Source organism: Sphaerodactylus townsendi, linkage group LG03 (assembly GCF_021028975.2).
Source record: "Sphaerodactylus townsendi isolate TG3544 linkage group LG03, MPM_Stown_v2.3, whole genome shotgun sequence".
NCBI classification, from domain to species: Eukaryota; Metazoa; Chordata; class Lepidosauria; order Squamata; family Sphaerodactylidae; genus Sphaerodactylus; species Sphaerodactylus townsendi.
This window is the reverse complement of record NC_059427.1, coordinates 90,393,794-90,417,103: the sequence shown is the minus strand read 5'-3', so window position 1 is coordinate 90,417,103 and position 23,310 is coordinate 90,393,794. Positions and strand designations below refer to the sequence as shown.

Genomic DNA, 23,310 nt, shown 5'->3' with positions numbered 1-23,310 from the left:
TTCCAGCTCTCACCTGCGTCACCCGTCGTGCAAGCCCTGCTGGCCTCAGTGGGCTTAGCCCACACTGCCTCCCTCAGAGCCTCCCAGGGGTCGGAGAGGGATAGTGAGGAGGGACGCCGAGGGCCAGCAGAGGCGGCTGGCGACTTAGAGAAGTGAGTGGAAAAGGAGCCGGGGAGAACAGTGGCATTCCCGGTGCCGTTCGCAAGACAGCTGGCCAAGTTGGGAATGTCGCGGCTGTGTTCTCCAAAAAATCTCCCTCCAGGAGGGAGGTTTTGCAGGAGAACCCTGAGGGGAGGAAGGGAGCCAAATGCGGCTGCTGCGATTTGGCAGCGCCGCCTGTGCAAATGGCTCCCTGGGGACGGCATTTTTGCCCTCCCCAGGGTGTCGTTATTGGCCTGTGCGGAAAGGACCTATATCTGAGGAACTGATGTTTTTCATTTTAAAAGATGAAAGGGAAAATCCATTTTCTTTGCAAGAAATTCCATATATCCTATATCTTAGCAAAACAACCTTTTTGTTATCAATTATGCAGGAATGCTTCAGGGCAGGAGTGTAAATATAAAACACCACAACATTAAAGATATGTGTAGCAGTGGTATCTTGGGAGCTAACTTGAAGTGAGACCCTGTGCTAGTAGGAATAGATACCAACAGTGCCACAAGAATCTTATTTGTGTTTCTCAGTAGCCAGAATATTTAGTTGGTGAATATTTAGTTGGTTAAAATTAAAATGGGTACATCACTACCTTCATCTATTTAAACTTTTACCACCACCTTCTGGAAATAAAGTACCAAAGTCAGGAGGCATATTAATAATTGTGTATTGTGTTCTTAAGCATGTTTTAAGATCCTTGTCCCGCTGAGTTCAGTGGAACACTCCCTAGATAATGTGCTTAGGACTGCAAATAACATTTTAACAGCCCCATTTTAACTATGTTTATTCAGGAATTACTCAGACTTATTTCTGCCTTTTAGACATCGAAGTCATCCTTGTTATAATGTCATGACTTTCAGGAAAGTTTTCCAGAGAACAATTTGTTTCCTACATTATCTCCATGGAGAAGTGACCCAATGTAGAGAGACCCCTAAAGGAAAAAAAGATACATGAACCTCTTAAGGCCAGGGCCAGATCTACATTTTTTTTTGAAGAGTGGCAAAAGTACAAAATGATGCCCCAATATATTATATGCGTATTTTAATTTATTTATATGTATATAATCAGTGTAGATGATCAACAGTTCTTCTACACGGGCCAAATATAATGGGTTCAGGCCCCTTTTAAAAGCATTTTGGGGGAGAAGTTCCCACAGAAATCACCCCCAAACTCTGTTTTAATATTCCTCCAACCCCTTTGCACACTTAAAACATCAACCCAAGGAGAAAGTTCTTCTGCTTAGCTTTTTCTTGGACATAATTACAACACACATAATTTTGACATGGGAAACACCAAAGACTGAGACATGGGAAAAACCAAAGACTCACCCTCCTTCGCAGCCAGATAAAAGTACAGTCCAAGAAAAACTTTACTTGGAAATTAAGCTGCTAGAAACTAAAATGACTAAACTGAAGGTATTGTACTTTAGTCACTGGAAAAGGGAATATTACTAAGAAACATTGAAGACAGTAGGAAAAGAGAAAGACCTACCATAAGATGGATTGACTCAACAAAGGAAACCACGTGAGCAAGGCTATTTACATGAGGATGTTTTGGATTTCACTAATAAGTCAGAAGTGACTTGATGGCAAATAATGCACATGAACAGGCCCCCTGTTCTCCCCCCCCCCTTTCCCAAGGTGTAAAATCAGGCTTTTGGGGAGAGGTCAAGACTATCAGATGAGGGGACAGGTCTACTCATGGTCTCTGGCAATGCCAAGCAAATGCCAAGCAAAATTCCCAGATTTAAAGTGGCTGAAGGGGCAAGAGAAGAGCCCATCCTCTTCTCCTCTGCCTCATTCAACTCCAGGCCATTCCTGGAGTTGCATGCAGCATGCAGCACCTCAGCAGAACACAAGACAGCAGGCAGTGAAGAGGGGTGGATCAGGCATTCTAAACCATCAATGGTTTAGAACATACCCTAAGCCCCCTCCAGAAGTCTTGTGTGCCCAAAGCCTACCACACATAGATAGTCCTTGAAGGAGGGAGTGGGGAACACAAGGATTTGGAAGGTCCTGCAGGTGGAAGAGTGGAGGGTGCCATGATGAGGGGAAGGAGGGAGACTAGTGAGGCCTATGTCTCCCATTGCATAGAAGTGGACATCTTTGGACATCTCCTCAGGAACCTTTAGCTCCTCTTGTTTGTTGACCACAGAGTTGCCCAACTAACAGCCGCAGCTTCTGCCTCACCAAGGACTTCAAATACCCTCTGAAGGTGGGGGTCTCCTACTCCCTCCCCCATTAGCACTGGACTAATTAGCACTAGTCTAATCTTGGGAATGGGATGTGCATGCGGTAGAATAAGTTGAGCCATGCAGTTGAGCCTTCCCCAACTCCTAGAAGCAGCCTAATGGGGGAATGGGTGCATGCAGGCTGCAGAATGAACCATCTCTTCTGCACTACCCCCCTTCTGTCCACTGCCAGGATACCTGTCCTCTCAACCTCCTAGATCCAGCCCAGCTGGCTGAGTTCCTCCTAGATCAGTTCCTCCTAGATCAGGGGTAGGGAACCTGCAGCTCTCCAGATGTTCAGGAACTACAATTCCCATCAGCCTCTGTCAGCATGGCCAATTGGCCATGCTGGTAGGAGCTGATGGGAATTGTAGTTCCTGAACATCTGGAGAGCCGCAGGTTCCCTACCCCTGTCCTAGATCCAGCCCTCCTAGATCCAGCCCTTTTCAGCCACGCGAAAGGATGACGGTTCTATGTCCTACATGAACATGTGTTGTAATGTGTTGTAATGCACAGATAGATGGTTAGATTCATCAGTCTTCTGTCATATAATCCATTTTGTGCAACTTGCCTTTTTTCAAAAAGATTTTGTAGGGCCTAGTAGGCTAGTTAAAAGCCACCAAGCCCAAACTTTCCTAGTCACTCAGCAGTTCTGTCTTCTGATTTTAAAGTTCCTCACGTCCAGGCTGAAATAAAAAAACCTAAGTAGCTACCCAGCTTTTCTTAGCTCACGCCAATTCCGGGTAGCAGCACTTCTATTTCATTTTCTTCCATTGTAGCATCCAAAAAAGGAAACACTCTTCGGTCTTTGAAACTCCCTGACAACCAAAGCAGCTGGACAAACAGTCCCCTGCATTTTTCCTCTGAAGTTCTGTCTTTGTAGGATGACAGGCAGTTTCTCCCGACCGCTTTCCCAGGCAAGCCCTTCTGCTCCGAGTCGCGCTGCTGTATCTAAACTGTGAAAGTCCGCAGCAGCAGCACCAGACTGTGGAGCTCAGCTTGACGCGCAACAAGTGCCTCTGCGAGGCTAGCAGCTCCGCCGCGGTTTGCAATGGAGGCTGCCTACCCCCTGTTTTTCCTAAGCAGTCGGAGGACTGAAGAGGCTCCCAAGGCTGCCTTGGAGGGATGCAACGGGATTGCTCCCCGCCCCCCAGCCTAGTAATAGAAAAGGGCGCCCCAAGGCTGATTGAGAACCACCGCTTAAACTTTGCCCCACCGGTACAACGCGTCACACCGTGGCAGTTCCCGCCGCCGCCGCCGCCTCCTCCTCCTCCTCCTCCTGAAGAGTCTCCCGAGCATCCCTCCGTCCCTGACACAAAAGACCCGGTTTTTTCTCTGACTCACCCTCGAAATAGTCAAAGGGGTGCTAAAATCCTTGCCTCCGACCAGCCGGAAGCCCCAAGGCGAAGGGCCATTCAAAGCCACTGTCTGGGGCATGGCGGGGCTCTTCCAAGCAGCGAGCGCCTGCTACTGAACGAGCCAAAGGGAAAGCCGCAGCCGCTCCACTACCGCTCCGCTTGCTTCTCCCCAGCCTGCTAAAACTATTGCTAATCCCCAGACCGGCCTGACGTCTGTGTTCCCTACGTAGGGAAGAGGAGGAGGGGAGAGGCGGGTCCCTTCGCGCTCAGCTGGCGGCGGGTGGGACTCAGGCCAAAGGGTTGTTCTCAAACTTTTCCTCAAAGGTGAGCCTGGGTTCATGACTCTGGAAGCCTGAGAGACCATGCAACATGAGTATTTCTCTTCTAACAGACGTCCTAGGATTTTTTTTTATCCATAGAAGTTACAGATCTTCCCAGTGTACCTGCTGTTTTTCGTTGTTCCATATCACTTGCAGTTTAGAGGGCACCTTTTCGCCCCCTGTGGGTTCAGCACTGCTCTGTCTACTAATACCTACATGTAATTTTTAATGCTTCTGCTTAAATCTAATGGTGCAAGGGCAATTTGAAGCATTGAACTGGATGGGAGAAAGAGAATTGGGTCTAATGTCTGCTCTGAACAGCTGTGGTTTCATCTTCAACACATCTCTGCCAGGGACGTAGGTATAGATTTTTTAGGGGGGGGGGGTTCGGGATGAACCACACCCCCACCCGCCCCTAGGGCGAGGTCACGCCTCCCCAAGCCCCGCCCCCAGCCTCTGGCTTTATAAAAGCTTGCAGCTCTCCAAGGCCCAGGGACAGCAGACTCCCCAGCCCTGCCCTCCCCTGCCCCCCCCCCTCACCAGCTGGGCTCCCAGCCCACCGTGCAGCTTGGCTTGGTTGCCTTCTGCCCTCCCTCTGGGAAGGAGCGTGAGGGAAAATGGAGCCAGAGCAAAATCTGAGTTCCCCCCCTGCCTCTGGGCAGTCAGCAATGATTCTAGAATCACACCCCCAAACAGCATCACTTTCAATGGTGTTTTAAACTAGAAGGCTTACCCCAATTCTCCTTTTAAATCCCACCTTAAAAGGGAGAATCTGGGGTCCCCTAGTTAAACTCAACATTGAAAGTGATGGCTATTTTTTAATGATGAATATCCCCACCGATGAAACAGCATCACTTTCAATGTGGTAGTGGTTAAAGAGCAGGTGCTTTCTAATCTGGGAGGAACTGGGTTGGGTGATTCCCCTGCTCTGCCCTTGACAATGGAGGCTTATCTGGGGAATCCAGATTAGCTTCTTGTACACTCCCACCACGCCAGTTGGGTGACCTTGAGCTAGTCACAGCTTTTTAGAGAGCTCTCTCAGCCCCACCCACCTCACAGAGGTGTTTGTTGTGAGGGGGGAAGGGCAAGGAGATTGTAAACTCCTTTGAGTCTCCTACAGGAGAGAAAGGAAGGATATAAATCCAAACTCTTCTTCTTCTTCTTCTTCTAAACTGAGGACCTCAGATTCTCCCTTTAAATCCATGCCGAAGGGGGTGGATTTAAAAAGGAAATTTGAGGTGCTCTGCTGTCAGGGAGTGCAATTGTTAAGCTACCAGCACCAAACTCTTTAGGGCGCTATTCTTTAGGAGACTTCTCCTAATGATACCACCGGACACGCTTTAGTGAAGTTTGGTTCAGGGTCCAAAGTTATGGGACCCTCAAAGGTCTTAACCCCATCTCTGGCTACCTCCCCATTGGGGAAACAATGAGGGATGGGGCACCCCTTTGGAAGTCTATAGCTTTGGACCCCCTGGACCAAACTTCACAAAACCTGGATGGTATCAGTAAGAGACTCTCCTGATGTTACCTCCCAGGTTTGGTGAAATTTATTTCAGGGTGTCCAAAGTTATGTGCCCTCAAAGGTGTAGCCCTCATCTTCTGTTAGCTCCCATTGGAAACAATGGAGGATGGGTCACCCCCTTTGGGAGTCCATAACTTTGGACTCCCTGGACCAAACTTCACAAAACCTGGGTGGTATCAGTAAGACACTCTCCTGATGATACCACCCAGGTTTGGTGAAATTTAGTTCAGGGTGTCCAAAGTTATGGACCCTCAAAGGTGTAGCCCCCATCTTCTATTAGCTCCTATTGGAAACATTAATGGGAGGATGGGGAAGACGCCCTTTTAAGTTCCTGGCTGTGGAAGCTCGCTGAACCAAACCTCACCAAACCTGGGTAGTATCATCAGGAGAGTCCAGCAAACAATCCCTGAAAGTATGGTGCTGCTAGCCCTGTGATGGCGAACCTTTGGCACTCCAGATGTTATGGACTACAATTCCCATCAGCCCCTGCCAGCATGGCAATGGGCCATGCTGGCAGGGGCTGGTGGGAATTGTAGTCCATAACATCTGGAGTGCCAAAGGTTCGTCACCACTGCGCTAGCCCAAACAATGCGCCCCCTGCAGGCCAAAAACCGAAAAACACTAACATTGTTTTAAAAACCCACAAACGGGTGGGCGGAGCTTCGGACATGAATGGGGGGGTGTTCAAACCCGAGAACCCCCCCTTACCTACGTGCTTGATCTCTGCTAGCCTTCAGAGAAGTAGATCCAGATCCCAGTTATCCATTGAGAATCCAGATCCTGGTATCACAGTGATGGTGACTACACCCTCCATAAAGTAAACAACTTGTGGGAGTGCTTTGTTCTCCAAATCTTTTTTGAGATTTTCTCTGGCCAGTATTCAAGAAGACTGGGGCCATCTGACCATGCAGAACACATCTGGAAATGGGGGTGGGGGGTGGCTATCAAAGGTAACTACATAATAGCAATGGCTCGGCACTGTGGACACTCCACTGCAGTGAATGTGCGACAGAGCTTTGCTGTGTCCACTGTAGTGAAAGTGTAATAGAGGTTTGCTGCATGATGAAAAAAGCTTAGCTACCAAGAACAGTGTTCCTTGGATATACCAACAAGGTAAACCTACACTTCAGTATTGCGTTATTGATGACCAGCAGTTGAATTTGCAAATTTGTCTCCATTGAAAAAGTACAGAAAATATATGAAGAATCTCTTTATGGAGCTGAGTTGTCTTCTGTCAAGTTAAACAAAGTCCGATGCTTCTTAGAAGCATGTTGGAAGATGGGATGGTAGCATGGAACCATGAGCCAGAGGCGTAGCTCCAAGGGGATGGAAGGGGTGTGGTGAAGGCGTTCTGGGGACATGGTGGGGATGTTCTGGGATGGGACGAGGGTGTTCCAGGGCGGGACGGGGCAGAGGATGCACCAGGGCACTGGGCACTTTACCCCCTTGCTATGCCTCTGCCATGAGCAGTTCATGCTACACATTTTCAGGTGAGGGCAAAGACTGTATCAGCCTCTGTGTTCTTGCATGACAATTTTTCTCAATTAGACCTGTGGCCCCTTTTCCCAGAAATGGGAGAAGGGACTGTCTGCCTAAGAAGAGGGTGTGTTCCTTAGACAGAAATGGCTCAATACTTTAGAAAGGTGAGAATCCATGGAACTGTTTCTGCCCAGTCATCTAACATCCAGATCACTTTAGGACATTGGTCAGAAAACATATTGGTTAGTCAATAAAACAACAACGCAGTAGCTGAGTCCCAGGAACACTAATTGGTTGACACCAAGGAGGAACCGTTGTAATGCAGTCATCATAGCTACTTCCAATATAAAAGGCTTTCACTCTATTTTCCAGTACAAAGGATTTCATCATAGAGATAGATAAATGTTACTTTGCACATTTTATCTGTACATGCTCAATGTTACTTTGCACATTTTATCTGTACATGCTCAAAGATAAATGCCCCCCAAATTTCCATTTCTTGATGGCTGTTTAAAGAGATAATAAATGAAACAAATGTTTCCCTTCATTCATGGCCTCTGTACTTGTAAATAACCAAGCAGTAGATTTCAGAGTATGAGGAGAGGGCTTTCTGCATATGGCAAAGAAGAATTCCTACGAGCAGGTTGTCTGCAAGTGAAAAACAATATAGAAAGCAAATGCATATGTGGTGAAACGGGCTTGCTTTGCCTGGCAGACCCTATTCCGCTCTCTGCACTCTCCCAGGGGTTACCAACTTTTCCTGGGGAGGGCTAGCTTTCTCTCTGGGTAAACCGCTGCCACCACCTGATCATTTGAAGATTGCCCACTGGGGAAGATCAGGATTCCCCAGCTTCCTTTCCACTTGGGAGGCCTCTGCCTCAGTTTCCCTTGGTCCCCCCTCTCTTGGAATCCACAGGGCAGGCTGGAGGTCCTGGAGGAAAAGCTGCTCAGCCTTCCTTCCCTTCCTATTTGATAGCGCAATCAAGACAGTGGGGCATTTGTGGTATAGAGAACCATTCTCCACATCTAAGGTTCAAAAGTATTTATTAAAAATAAAAATGAATACTAGTATATTTTAGCACAGCACCAGATGGAGCAAGGGTTTCCAAAACAAAGGAGAGGAAACCACAAATCCTCTGCCCCATCTCTTAACATAACCTAGCTAGCAGTTGTTGAACATAGGGTAGGCATCTAAAACTTAGATGGTTGCAATTCTCAAAGAGTTCACGTTATCTGAGCATATGGTCCAAAAATGGCTGCTGCTTTCACAGCCCAGGTACGAGGTCTGCTTCCCAGCAGAATGAAAGAGAGAAGAGACCTCACCCCTCCACTCCCAGCAATTTATCAGATCCCAGACCCCACCCTCCTTTGACCTGGTCAGGCTGGGTCAAGATATCTTTCCCTCCTAGATCAGGCTGGGTCAAGATATCTTTTCCCCTGCTGGTTCATCTGGAATCTCTAAAGTCCTCCAAATCTATGATACCTGATGGGAGGAGGGGAGGAGGAAAGAAAGGAAAGGGGGGAGGAGCCATTTCTCCACAGCATATATTGGTGTCCCCCCCCCGAATAAAGGGGAGGGCATTGTGAACCACTCTGCTCTTTATCGTTGACTTGGTGAGACCCGTGGATGTGTTATTTACTGGCATTTGTGACTATAATCCTCTATGGAACATTCTAGAAAAGAAATGTACTAGCATATTTATTAACTGGAAAATCCCTAATCATACAGTAAAGGATAGGGAAGTCTTTGCAAGGGAAAACTAAACAAAAGGGGATTTACTTAAAACAGAAAAAGCTTCAGAAACATCTTACTCTGTGAACTTGTTTAGACTTAGGAGTGTGATATGGAATTGTTAATCCATCTATCCACTCCATTTTTATCACTATCTTATTATCATCTCATTAGTACAAAAATAGCTGATGCTGGACAACTAAAATGTAATTAAGAAATCTTTGAATTAATTTAGGAACCCATATGTTAGGAATTCCTCACATTTGATGATGAGAAATTGACACAGATTTTTTTAAAAAAATGTTTTATTATTAGACTGTTGTCTCAGTTTTTGACTAAAGCAAAGTGAAAGAAACTTCTCAGTTTTCTATGCTAGACTTGCAGCTAAATCAATGTTTTGAATTTACATTGTGTTTTTCAGTCCCATCCACTTTTTCCTGTCTAGAAAAGATACAGACTTCTTTTTAGGAGAGTTATTATGTTTTGTGGTTTTGTGGAGTATGGTACCATATAACATTCTTAGTGTCTGCAGCTTTTTCAGACCATATTTTTCTCCACTGGCAGTCCTGCCTTTATTACTGAGATTTTGAAGGCAACTCTCTCACTGACATAGAGTATTGTCCAACAGACTGTCCAGAATAAAACACAATAAAAATAATAGAATACTTTTTAAAAGTCTTCCATGCATAGAATAAAAATCATGATGTTGGCTTGAGGCAACACCTAGCTAAACTCTCTTTCAGGATATATTTTAATTTTATTTATTGAATTTGTAACCCACCCTGTCCCAAGAGCTCTGGGCACAAAACAGTATGCTGCAAAAATATGACCAATACAGTTTCCTGATGCAACCATGCACAACTGCATATGGAACAAGAAAAATATTTGTTGGCAACTCTTTCTTGAGAGCCTTATATCAGGGTTTCCCAATGTGGTGCACCCATGGGCACAATGACACCCACCAAAACCTTTTCTGGCACCCACAAAGTGTTTTTAGAAAGTGGGTGGGGCCAGGTACGGCCTTTCCCCAACAAGGTTTCTGATTAACTATTGGAGATTAGATTGCTTGTGCAAGTTTTTAAAAATATTGCTTTGGTAGAAGCTGCCAGCACAGTTAAGATGCAGCCACCGTGTTGTGGCTGACTCAGCCATCCTTTGGCAGCCACTTTGTAGCAGCCATTCGGTTGCTGTGTCCGGTGTGTTGTGTCAGAATGTCAAATGCGTCCACAAGCTCAAAAAGGTAAAATGTTTTCAATGTAAAATGCCTTCCATGCCTGTAGTAGAACTGTTAGAATCAAGATTTTATAGGAGAATTTTCTCAGCATCTATGTCTATCGAATGTATCACTAAACCCTGTATGGGATTTCCTTTATGATTGCTTTGGCAGCTCTACAACACATGGCCAATTGTATTTTTGCTGTCCAACTGTTTGCATGAACCAGAACTATTGATGTACCCATGGATTTGTTCTTGAAGGCTTTGGATGAATTATGAGTTATATAGTAAACATAAAAACCCACTGTGAATCAAACAGCTGCAGAGGGAGTTCTTGAATGAGCCAGTGAGTACAGTGGTTAGAGTGTCAGAAGAGTACCTGGGAGATTCAGGTTTGAATTCCCACTCTGCCATGAAAACTCACTGGGTAACCTTGGGCCAGCCACACATTCTCAGTCTAACCTGCCTAACACAGGTGTTGTGGGGATTAAAATGAGGAGAAACGAATTATGTAAGCTGATTTGAGTCCTCATTGGGAAGTATGGCAGGATGTAGGATGTAGATAATAAATACCTGCATTCAATAGAAAGTGTAACTTCTTAAAAAAAAATTTTACTACAGTTGTTTCCACTTGCTACCCACAAAACTGAAGCATATGTTTCCTTGTCCCTAGGTGAATGGCTCAAGATGGTTCTTTAACTGGCATTTTCAGCTATTTCCTGTGTGAATAATGATTCAGTACAGCTACACAAACTGATAGTGGTTATCTTAAAACCAAGAACCAGTTGTCCTACCAATGGTATTTCCAGATATTTATAATGCTTCTACATCAGCATATAGACCTGGAAGATAGCCACAAAAGTCTGAAGCAACACACTTCTCTCACAGATTAATCAAGATAGCCTGATTCTGAAATATTGCAGGTTATTACATCATTTGAAAAGTGCAAGTTTACATCTATTGTTAGATCTACTGTGTCAGAAGAACAAAAATCTGTTGCAGATCCTGTTTGTCTTATAACTCTTCTCAAGTGCTGCAAAGTTTCTTTGTTTCACATTGTAAAAAGATAGCAGTGTGGCTAACCCTTACCACAAGTACAACTGTCTTTACAAATAGTTGTCTGCAATGCCTCATAAGAGTCAGCAGGACTGACAATGGATGGGGCTAGTGCAAGTTAAGTGCTTTGAAAATAAAGCAGGTTTATAATTATAGTTTAGACGCACCAAGTGTCAAAAGATGCTGGCAATAGATTGTGGTACATCTTAATAAGACTGAACTGATTGCCATGCCTTAAAATCAACTGTGGGATTCCATTTAAAACAGCTAAGTAGAAGTGTGAGGCTCTTTTACCAAAAATGTATCTTTAAGAGACTTTCTGTTCTGCAACTGTCTTTAGCATTTCCATTTAAACACTGTAGTATAAAGCGATTTTCTATCACAACAGTCAGAAGTGCAAGGTGGCTGAACTACATGGGTACAAATGAAAATATCTGTGCTTGTGAGTTTTCAGTTGCAGATAGTATGTAGCTAAATAAAAGTGCTTTTTCAGAAAGAACATTGACATGACAGTATTCCCACAACAGCAGGAAAAAAATAATCAGTTCAAATATGAAAATATTTTGAATAATTCCTAGGATGAAGTTATTATTGGGTTCCAGCTGGATCTGCAATCCATTATATTCCCCATTTTGTCTTAGAAACTCAGTTGGTAAATGAACTCCTTTGCAGAATTCCCATTTTAATAAGAAAAATAGCATGTTTGAAAAGTTCCTTAAACAGTGTCATCCATCAAGTGCAGAAACATTTGTTAGAGTTACTTCACTCAAAGGTTCCAGCTGAATGAATTTTCTGAAAGACTTCTTATTGCACTCAGATGTAATGCGGTGAACAGAAAACACTGAACACCATTTAATGTTATCTCTTGAGAATTAAAACACTCTGCTTGCAAGCCAAAAGAAGCAGGAAGAATGGGGAGATATTTTTATGACCCTCCTGCCTTAAGCCTGGTCATTGGCACAAGTGTGTGGTTTTTCTTCTTGTGTTACAATAGCAGTTTCATATATTTGTGGTAATTACACAAATATCATTTAAATGATGATATGTTCAAATAAGGACACAATTTTTGATAGCTGAAATATTTTAGTGGGAAGTAATCAAATGAATCACAGATTGAAACGTTCTAATTTATTAAATTTATTGAAAGTAATTAGTAGTCTAATGTTGTCTTGCTCCATTTACAAGCACCACTTCTCCCATAAGAGGAAAAAAATAGCCGTGTGATTTAGACTGTACAGGCATTTCAGGTTGCCCAGTGGAGAAAATGAGCTTACAAGGGAAGAAGTGAAGATATCAAGATCACAAGTGCCCAAGTGGCATTCTTAACTCTATTTGAAAAGAGGCAGCCCTTTGGTATTTTACTTCTAAGAATATTGATCACACACTTCAGCAATACTCTTGATTATTGTTGTTTGTGGTCAGCTTAGCATCTTCGTCTTTTGACTTCATAAACTAAAACATGTACTCCTGTCTAGCTTGGATGCTAATTATAATTATTAGCAGCAAAGCCCATTGTGCAAACAAAGGCAAAAGGCTCTAGAAAACTGATTGGGAAGGTTCTCATGAACTTCTAGCTGGCCTGGCTGGGATGGGCCACTGGCCAGATGGCGAGACCCTTGCTGCTGGTTGTGTCCATCCTTCCTTCCTTCTGGTAGGGGGAGGCCTGGTCACGCGCTCCCCTCTGTCCCCCAGTTTGCTGTGGCAGGCATCCAGTTATCCCTTCCCTGTGTGCAAAACTGGCGCTGTGCTGGGTGGTAAAAGGTGGAAAGGTCTGGAGGATGCATCTTCTAATGGTCGCCATGGGGTGCCAGAGCAGCAGTTTTGAAAAGTCACTGCAAGAAGACTCCAGCTAAGAAAGCGCTTTCCCCAGCTGAGAAGACCAGTGGAGGGGCTTTTGGAAGGGCCTATGAGTGAGGCTGAGGCTTTGTGTGCAAGAGGGAGTTGCGTTTCTTGGCAGGTGGGGAGGGAAGGCTTGTTAGTGATGACTGTGTTGTTAAAGCAAAGGATTGTGGCAGGTGTAGTCAAGTCTGCTGTTCTTTGCTCAGGAAAGAGTGTCCTCTGGACTACATAAGGAACATGGCTTGCCTTTTATATAGTAGAATAGTTCTAGTATCCTATGTATTTTCTTGATTGAGCTCATTCTGTTGATGGAGGGCAGGCCGGCCGCTGCCCCTGTAGCTCTCCAGCACTGTTTGAAGGCGGTTGCTGGTTGGTTGATGCTAAGCAGGTTAAAACTGAATCCATCGAATACAGAGGTCCTGTGGATGGGTCGCGGAGGCTGTGGATTTTCAGGTGCTGGTGCTCAAGGGAGTCACTCTTACTGTGGCCTCCTCAGTCCAAAGTCTGGGGGTCTACCTGGATTCGTCTCTGTCTATGGAGACCCAGATGGCCCACATGGCCCAGGTAGTGTTCTTCCATCTACGCCAAGGTCGGTGCCTGGCTCCCTACCTTTCCCAGACTGACCTAGCCACAGTGATCCATGCTACACTCACCTCCAGGCTGAACTATTGCAACTAGCTCTACGCAGGCCTTTCCTTGTGACTGATCCAGAAACTAAAATTGGTCCAGCATGCAGCGGTGTGCCTTTTCACGGGGGTGTCCATGCGGGAACACATCTCCCATGTTCTGCACCACTTGCACTGGCTCCCAACTGAATTCCAGATCACCTTCAACTTGGTACTCACCTTTAAGGCACTCCGCAGCCTGGGACCCTCATAAGGACTGTCTCCCCCTTATGTTCTGACTTAACCTCTGTGCTCTGCAGAGGCCAATTTTCTGGTGGCCCCTGGCCCCTCTATGATGGTTCTGGCTTCTACCCGGGCCAGGGCATTTAGTGTCTTGGCCCCAGCCTGGTGGAACACTCTACCTTCAACCATCCAGGCCCTGTGGGATCTTGAACAATTTTGTAGGGCCTGCAAAACGGAGTTGTTTCACTGGGCTTTTGGGGAAGCCAGCCGCCAAAAGTGCAATCCCCCCCCCTCTGCCCTATGTTGAATGCTAGTTGTAGGGGCATAAGATCTCTGGACTGCTCTGTTTGGTTACTGATCGCCATCTGATAGTTGATTTTAGGCTTTGAGGATTTTATGCTGTATTTTTACTTTTATGTTTTATGATGTATTTTATCTGATGTTTTAAAGTGTGCACCGCCCAGAGTCCTTTGGGGGTGGGCGGTTATAACAACAGCAGCAGCAGCAGCACTTGAAACATCTTCGAATTGACAAAATTAACATCTGTCAAATTCAGAAGGCAGCCTTCTGGGATCCACATGAATACTGCGCAGATACATTACAACCTCCTAGGCCTCTGGGTGAGGCTCAAATTCTAATGAAAGGCCAGCAACCAGCTAACGATCTGGCAGCTGTGAAATCTACCATAATAATAGTATTTGTCAAAAAATTAAAAGTTTTCAAGTGCTTTTGGCATTTGTAGAATTTTTGTTTCTGTCTTTCTGTGTGGTAAGCCATGTCTTTCTCAATTTTCCTGTAGGTGAAGCTGTCAATTTTATCCCAGTCTTGGTTGCTCATTTTTTGGCTAGTGTTAATATGGAGGAATAACAGCTCCTTGTCTATGTTGGCAAGTTCTTTGCAGGTAGTGTGGATTCTCTCACACAAGAGTGCATTTTCTAAGTGGTCATAGATACGGTGAGCCTGTGGTGATTTGAAGGTCATTTTGGCTGTGAGAAATGATGGAATAGTTCCTGTGTCTCTGTAGCATAGAAGAAAGGTTAGAGAACAGAGCAGGTGTGCTTTCCTGATCTGCAGTTTTTTCCAATTTCCGTGTGTCTTGGGATAATTTCTCCCCATAGAGATGTTCAATGTATTGTTGAATGCTGAAGTGTTGTGGGGTTTCCAGGCTGTATGGCCATGTTCCAGTAGCATTGGAACGTTTCTCCTGAGAAATTGCTTATTATAATCTATATTAGATTGATGTCTATACTTTGTCTCAGATAAAGATGTTGTTATGTAAGTAAGATAATTGTTTTGCTAGATACATGCAATGGTGATGTAGGTAATAAGAACTAATTTTGATATAATGTAGGTGATATAGGTAATAAGAACTAATTTACTGGGATATAAAAGCTGGGATATAAAGGCCTTTAAAACTGTGAGACAAGAAACTTATCTGGTACAAGGTAGAAGTCATATAACTTCCATCCTTCCAAACTGTCACCAGGCACAACTGACATTCTCTAGAAAATGAAATGATGGGAAATGAATTAGCTTGGAGGAAAATGAGATCCCATTGCTGCCAACTTGGTAAATAATAAAGTTTCATTTGACAGAATTTATAGAGCATTCTGAACCTGAGGCATCTAAGTAGTACATACAAGTCAAATGAATATGAACATAAATATAATGAACACAAACAGGTGACCAAATGTCTGCCTGTGCACCCATCAAAAGTAATGAAAAGCATGTATTTTTTAAAAAATTGTATCCTTTCATACAAAATGAAAACGTGTGCTCTTAAATATGACTAATTTCATAGAGTTAATCCTACCCTCTTGTTAATGTTTTTGATTGTTGAGTGTTTAATGTAAAAGCTGAAGAAAACTGTTCTCTCCTCTCTCATTCCTCTTACAATAGTATTATTAGACAAAGGCAAATACTTTACCAAATGCTTAATTTTTAATCCTTGGTTATGATCCCAAACAGGATCGTCAATATGTGTATAAAATTCATAAATGGCTGCACATTTTAATTTTATGCATAATTTATATGTACACCAAACAGTGCTCCGCAATGTTCAACAGGTCAATGTGGCTAATAAAGGCAGTGCAAAAGTCACAAAGGTTAGCGAATCAGTTTGCTAAAATTTCCTTGTGGAAGCAGCATAGGAAACTATTAGTATTATACTTATTATTCCTGTGAGCTCCTACACCTTTAAGGGTAGAAATTTAGGTAGAACAACACACTGAGGGTATTTGATATAACAGTTATTTGATTAGCTTCAGTCTTCATTTTGATATTGTTATGAATTATTTGAATACCCTGAAATGAGGGAAATATCACAAACCTGCTTTAGGACCGGGAACCATGCAGAATTGTTGTACGGAACGGGGCATTTCTCTTGCTCAACCAAGGAAACAGCCCTTGTGAGGTAGATGGGGCTGATAGAGTTTTGAATGAAGTGTGGCTAGCTCAAGGTCGCCTAGCAGCAGCATAGGAATGGGGAAACATTTGGTTCACAAGATAACAGTCCATCGCTCATGTGGAGGAGTAGGTAATCAACTCTGGTTCTCCATATTAGAGTCCACCTGCTCTTAACCACTACACCATGCTGGCTCACGGTTCATTTAGTTAATTATTAATTGTTAATTATTAAAATTAGAGATTCCTAAATTATGTCTGCTTGTAAATCATTCCCTTGATCCTAAAAATTATGCCATATTAGCAGTTGGCAGCGGCGTAGCTGCCACGGACAAACACCCCAGGCACCCCCATGGGAATCACATGGGGGGGCAGAAAAATCACCCCACACACTTGGAGGAAGGAGGAGGGGATGGCTGAGTCTCGGCATGATGTGCATGTGCTGCCCAGGCCAAGGCCTGCCCAGGCTGTGTGCGCATGTCGTGCCGAGGCCCAGCCATGCTCCTCTTCCTTCCCAGAAGTGGTTGGGCCTGAGGCCCCCACCCCCTCTCACTCACCCCCATTCCCCCCCACTTACCTGAGTACAGCCAGCTGCAAAAAGCAGCCAGCTGAAAAAATAGCCTGGAGAGAACTACACTTCCCAGGAGACCTTGCGAGGCTCATGGGGTGTGTGGGTGGGGGACAGGGTGCCGTGGAGGGTGCTGCAGGCAGCGGGGCCCAGGCACCATTTTTCCCCGGGCACCATTTCCCCTTCCTACACCACTGGCAGGTGGTAGGTGTGCATGGTGACTGTGTAATGAGGGGAAAGCAAACTGCAGATGTGCAGAGTTGTTTACAGTTTTGGGATTGAGAGAAAGGATTATTCTTGACTCAAACTTGTTTAGATCCTTCAAAATACTTTCTATTTCTACAGTGATGGTGTGTTGTGAGGGTGTTGTTTAAGATTGTCTGGATATAATCCTGAGTCTGTAGACTTTCTGTAGTGAAGTATATTTTTGCTGTACTCCTCTAGCTCTAATCCCAGATTTAAGGGGAGGTGAAGAGAGGAGTTTGACAGTGATTATTCAGTGATACATAAAGGGCAATCTACAAATGCTCCGAGGTTCACATTTGCTTGCATTTTACAGCAAGATGGCTAGAAGAAAAAAAACCCGGAGTAATCATTTTTTGTTCCTGCTCCTGCTCCCATGGCACCACTTACCCATGAGGCAAATTTCCCTCTGTGAGGAAAGAAGGCAACATTCTTATAGTGTGCCAGATAGGTAAGGCAGTTAAGTTAGAAACATTAAGTATGGTGACCACCCTGAAGCATCAGTTCAACAGTGAAAGGAGAGCTGCCAGCATCCAAGTGGGGCCTGCCTATCTGCCAAAATTTCAACTGCTCTTCAGATTACAGTTATTAGATCCCCTGGATAAAATGGTTGCTTCAGATAGTGGACTCTATGGCATTATATCCTGCTAAGGTTTTTTTCCTCCCCAAACCCTGCCTCCAAATCTCCAGAACTTTTGCAATCTGGATTTGACAACCTTAGGCAAAGGGAATGTTCCTCAAACCAGAATTTCAGGGCTAGTATGGGGATTGGGGCAGGAATACCCTTTGAGGCTGCCATATCCATGAACCAAAGATTGTAGGGCAAAGAGGAAATGATCTGCCACATTTACCTCAGACGTCAGCCTGAACAGTAAATATGACTGTTTCGAGGTTCAAAGCCAAACTGGAGACATTCAGAATTTAGGAATGCCTTAGTAAAGGAGGCCTGACCTGTCTGTATTTTGTTATGTAGTTTCCGCCATTGTATTGGAGTTGAATTCCAAATCGTTGTGCCCATTTTTATATACATATTATGTTGGTTCTTTTTATTCTATATCCACATGCAAATTATGGTTCACGTCACCTATACATGTACAGACCGCATGCATTCATAACCGTGAGCATTTAGGTCAAGGGGAGAGTTTGCTCATTAAACACCCCCCCCCCCCAGTTTGCATGGTTAGAATATCTGAAAGGGGCTAATGAATTAGATATTCATAAAATGATCCATTGTCTTAACCACTGCTTAGGAGTCTTACCTGAAGGACTTGGTTAAGTGCTACAAATTCAAAGGTATAGTGCCTAAGAAATCATCTCTGTTTGGCATTTGATCATTATTGCAAAGTTAGCACACTGCTGTTACATTCAAAGCAACTAAACAGACAGTCTATATAAGAAGAAATTGCAGAAAAGGAGCCTTAAGGTCACAAGGGCATGGGTTACCATGGTGAGGTCAGCCTGGGACAAATAAGAGCACAGCTTGCATAAATTGTACTGCTCACCTCTCCCCCCACCCCCCCAAAAAAAAACCTCGCAGAAAATTCTATTGCAATATTTGGAGCTGGCAATGTTATTATGCTAGAGGCAGCAAGCTATTTTGGTAAAGTTAATTACACTCATTATAGGATTTAACTGATCCATTTCCTATGTGCAATAATTGGGTAACTAAAGCGAAAACACTAGGCACAGTATGAATCACAGAACTGTACTTCACTGAACAATGGTATTCTTTGTTTTGGTTATTTCTGTTCCATAAAAGTATAACAACAAAAAAACTATTGCTATTGTATTTTACAAGCAAGCCATTTTTAATAGCAATATCCAGCAATCACTTGTATTATGTCCAGTTTCAATTTTTTAAAAATTATATCTAAAATTGCCAGCAGGGCTGGAGAGAAAACGTCCTGTATTCCAAAGTAAGTGCTCGTAGGATAACAGTGCTGGATTGGATCCACTAATATTTCCACAGATGGAAGGGATTTCCATCTGTGCGGCACAACATCCTTGCCTCCCAGCAGCTCAGAATGCCTCTAAAATGCCACCCTTGGGAGATACAGAATCCCCAAGAACAGCATGATTGGGAAACCAAAGATATGCAGGAATCAGCAAAAAATCTCTTTCTTCCACAGGAATCTTCTGCCAGACCCAAGCCAAATTTTTCCATAAAAAGTAAATTATTTCCCTGCTAGAATTCATCGACAGTGTCATTTTTGTACTATCTTTGTATTTGTTTTAATTTGCTAGTGGTTGTGAAATATATTTAGTGTATAACTGAAATGAACACTTTATAGAAATAGTTCATAGAAATCAGTGGCTTAAGCACACGTACCATTGAGCATAACTGTAGTCTGAATGTTTGGAGTTGAACAGTCAACATTCAGTTTTCAATCTAACAACTTTTCATAGCCATGAAATAAGATTTTAGAAAGTAAAATTAAGTGTTATTTTCTACACTGGCATGGATTCAAACAAATCTGGTTTATAACATATTCATTTCCTTGTATATATTCCCTTTCAATTTTTTTCTTTTTCAGGTTTTGAAGTTGGATTAAGGGCTCTTGAGGCAAGACCAGTTCCGAAAATGACAGCTTGTTTAATGCATTAAAGGTGAGAATTGTTCATAAATTAGGAGAGATGTTAGGACATAAAGAATTCTGTCTATCATTAAACAAGCAACTTATGCTTTGGAGAATTGTCTAAATGTTTATATTATTTCTCACTTGAGGCAACAGAGGAAAAGTTTAGGTTTATCCAGCTGTAACTTCATTCCCTGGTGTCCTATATAAGTCTTAATATTTTAAACATCCTATATTTGCCTTTTGTTTGGAGAGATTTTCTAAAATGGAACTATTAAAATGAAATATTTGAAGACTGCACTGTACATCTAGGGACCTTAAAATATAAGCAATATATCATGCCATTTATGCAAAATTGATGTATAATTTCAGAAGCAGGTGAGGGCTTACATGACACACTATTCTTTTATGACAGTATTCCTACACCTGAAGATTAGTATGTCAACCTAGAGTGAGTTCCCCCATCATTTTTTTTAATGTCCAGGGAGTTTATTTCCCTGGAGTTTGGAGGGGGGATGGGAAGAAAAGCAGGCTAAAATGTTTAAAACAAAGGAAGAAAAAAAATGAGCCACATACAGTCTGAAGTTGCCAAGACCAGACACAGCCTTACAAAATTAAAAAAAACCCTGCCAATCTATTCTGCTTACTTATAAAATGGAGATGCTCTCATCTTTCTCTCTCTTCAATTTGGCAAGCAGATCCTCCTTTGACTAAGGGGTGCAGTCTCTGCATAATTGGAAACCAAAAGATTTATAGCCAGAAATGTGTTTCCCAATGAAACTAAAGAAACCAAATTAGGAATATAGCATATTCATGGCCCTCTACATCTGGGCCGTTTGTCATTCAACGGGACCTGCCATTCCTCCCTCTTGGGAAGAGGATTTTGAATATGGAGCTGCTGGACGCCCTTTATTTTTATGCTAGTATTTTTATATTGTATTTATGAGATCTAGCTTTTACTGTTTTATCACTGTTTTTAAAGATTTAGCCATTTTATGTTATATTATGTTTACTGTTGTACACCTTCGAGCCCCTGCGTAGATAGGTGATTATTATTATTATTATTATTATTATTATTATTATTATTATTATTATTATTATTATTATTATTATTATTATTATTATTATTATTATTATTATTATTATTATTATTATTATTATTAATAATAATAATAATTTCAAAAATTACTGAAGAATATAACATGAACTGAATATAAGATGAACTGAATATGAATACACACACACACACACACAACAAAACTGAATATGAGTATGTATATGAATGGGTTATCCTCAAGAGAATCAATAAAACCACAAGGAAGCCAAACAGGGGTTGTATCCATATTTTTGTCAACCCAGCAGAAGCTCAGGTTTGCAGAACAGTACAAAAATCAAATGCAGTCCTACATAAAATGGTCTTCAAAAGCCTCCTGAAAATTGAAAATGAGGGGTCAGGTCCACCTCCCTGGGCAGGTTGTTCCCATAATCGATAGTCTGCCACCCAAATGGCCCTCTCTTATGTGCCCACCAGATGAGCTTTTTTGATTGGATGGATCTTTGATTGGATGGATTGGATGGATCTCCCTTTGATCTTAATTCCATATTGTGCTAGGCCTTGGGAGACCTTGGTTCAAACCCTCAGTCAGGGTCTTAATTACACTTGTTTTCTTTGGTTTCTTCCTGGGGCTGCGCCAGTTCTGTGGTGGGAATGTAATTCCCAGGGATACACGTCCTAATTCATTTTGGGGTGCTCAAGAAGAAGGGTAGTGCTTTAACTCCCTCCACCCATATTTTTTAAGAACTGAAATGGTCCCATGGGTTACTTTGGACATATTGAGGGTGCTACATGTATGGATGGAGTACACAAAGGTTTCCTCAGTAAGCATATAGCATTTCCCTGGGGTCATTTACCACTTTCTCTGCATGCTGTGGTAACCTGAACCAGGTTCCACATAATTGGAAACTGTGTTTCCAGTGAAGAACATACAAGCCTATATGTGACTAAGAGTTCTCATGGGAACATAGACCCACCTTGAGGTATGTGCATTGTGCAGTTAGATCTTCAGTCACTGACCTTATTGGGAGACCTTGGGCCAGACACTAATTCCCAGACAACCTACCTCTCAGAGTTGTGAGGAAAAATGGAGGATGGAACACTTTTCGGAGCTCTTTAGAGGAAGGTGTGCTAAAAATTTGTAGATAGAAGATCACTGGAAAACCAGCCTCTTAACCCACATTCCTTTAGTGAACCTTTTTTTTGTCACAGACTCCATTTTTCCTCTTCTGTATTTAGACTAGCAATTGTGAGGAACAGATGGCATGCTTGAGGGGGACAAATTTGACCCAACAGTTTCTAGTAGCTGACCCTCATGTTTCATTCCACCAGGAAATTAATAAAACATGCAAGAGAAAACAAATTAAAACATAGTTCTCTTTAATGTCTGAAAATGAACTCTATGTTGTTTGTGAAAAATTTTTCTTAACTTTTAAAAACATCTCTGTACTTGCTTTAACCTTTAATCATAACAGTATAACAGCACTTTGAGGCTAATGTATCAAATAATTTTCCTGACCTGATTTATTTTGAAAGCTGCTCATTTCTAGTACTTAAAGGAATATCAATCCATCAAAATAAATATTGTATTATATATAAGAAGCACTGCAGATGGTTGCTAAGAAATATAGTGTTTTGTGATGGGTTAAGAGTAGTAAGAAGGGGAGTTACAAAGATCAAGCAAGCACTAATGATTTTGTGTCTCATAAAATGGCAAACTAAAATAAGCTAGATATTGAATTCATCTTTGAGACTTTGAAGATTAAAGTTTCAACATGACTTTAAATTTCTTCTAAATATCATGTTACCATTTTTCTTACAGGAATGCTTATGTCGGTGTATCATTGGCCTTCATTCTTCTTGGTAAAATGAAGTCCCCATAAACTATTTCATCATTGCTTGCAATACAAATGCAGTAGGATCAAACAACTTGGTGATTTCTCATTTTACGGCAGCCTGGCACTCAGCTTGGAATATTTAACGATTGATGCAATAAATACACATCACATTTCTCAATAATGTTCAGATTCATAAGTGTTTAGACTGTAATCAGTTTTGCTACCTATTGAGAGCAGGAAGAAGAATACAAATATTTCTTATGGGCTGATAATTGCTTTCTTGGGTTTACATGAACAGGCACAGGTCAAGAAACGATTGAATATTTGAAGCATATGTTGAAGGAAGTTTCACATTATTTATACCAAAATGTTTTATTAAGGTTTATTTTTACATTTTAAGGGAGTCTGAAAAAGACTAGCTGAAGGTCAGCAAGATTGTTGCTGAAGTAAGTTATAGGGATTGTAGGTTGCCAGGTTTTTTAAAAAAATCTCTGGCTGCCAGTACAAATTCCTGGTAATGATCAATGAAGCTGTATATAATTTGAGACCAAGGTATTTGTCTGACTTCTCCCAAACTCACATAACTGAACAGGAAAATGTTGGTCAATTAAGGGGCATATCTACAGAAAATGGGGGCAAACTCTCAAACTTCATGCCCTCCCAAACTCTTGTGATCTGCCTGTTATGCCTCTAGTGATACACCCCAAGATTGCATTAGCCTGTTTTGTCGCTGCATTACACTGATTGCTAATATTTAACTTACTGTCCACCCGTATCCCAATATCTTGTTTTCTCACAGTACTACTCAGAAGTGAATACTCCAGAGAGAAAGGGTGGGAGAAAGAGAGACAAAGGGGGAGGAAAGAGAAAGAAAAG

General features: G+C 42.6%; 1 protein-coding gene and 1 long non-coding RNA gene across 2 annotated transcripts in view; one reads left to right on the top strand and one right to left on the bottom strand.

The window, feature by feature from the left end:
• PDLIM4 (PDZ and LIM domain 4) overlaps positions 1-3,932 on the bottom strand; it is a 93,578-nt gene extending 89,646 nt beyond the window's left edge. Inside the window, exon 1 of the mRNA XM_048489830.1 lies at positions 3,728-3,932. Within this exon, the coding sequence (XP_048345787.1) occupies positions 3,728-3,820 (93 nt within the window). The 5' untranslated portion in view covers positions 3,821-3,932. The remainder of the gene's footprint in view (positions 1-3,727) is intronic.
• Positions 3,933-19,500: 15,568 nt separating this feature from the next.
• LOC125428110 overlaps positions 19,501-23,310 on the top strand; it is a 35,147-nt gene continuing 31,337 nt past the window's right edge. The window contains exons 1-2 of the long non-coding RNA XR_007243771.1: positions 19,501-19,573; positions 22,419-22,459. This is a non-coding gene — a long non-coding RNA (uncharacterized LOC125428110). The remainder of the gene's footprint in view (positions 19,574-22,418; positions 22,460-23,310) is intronic.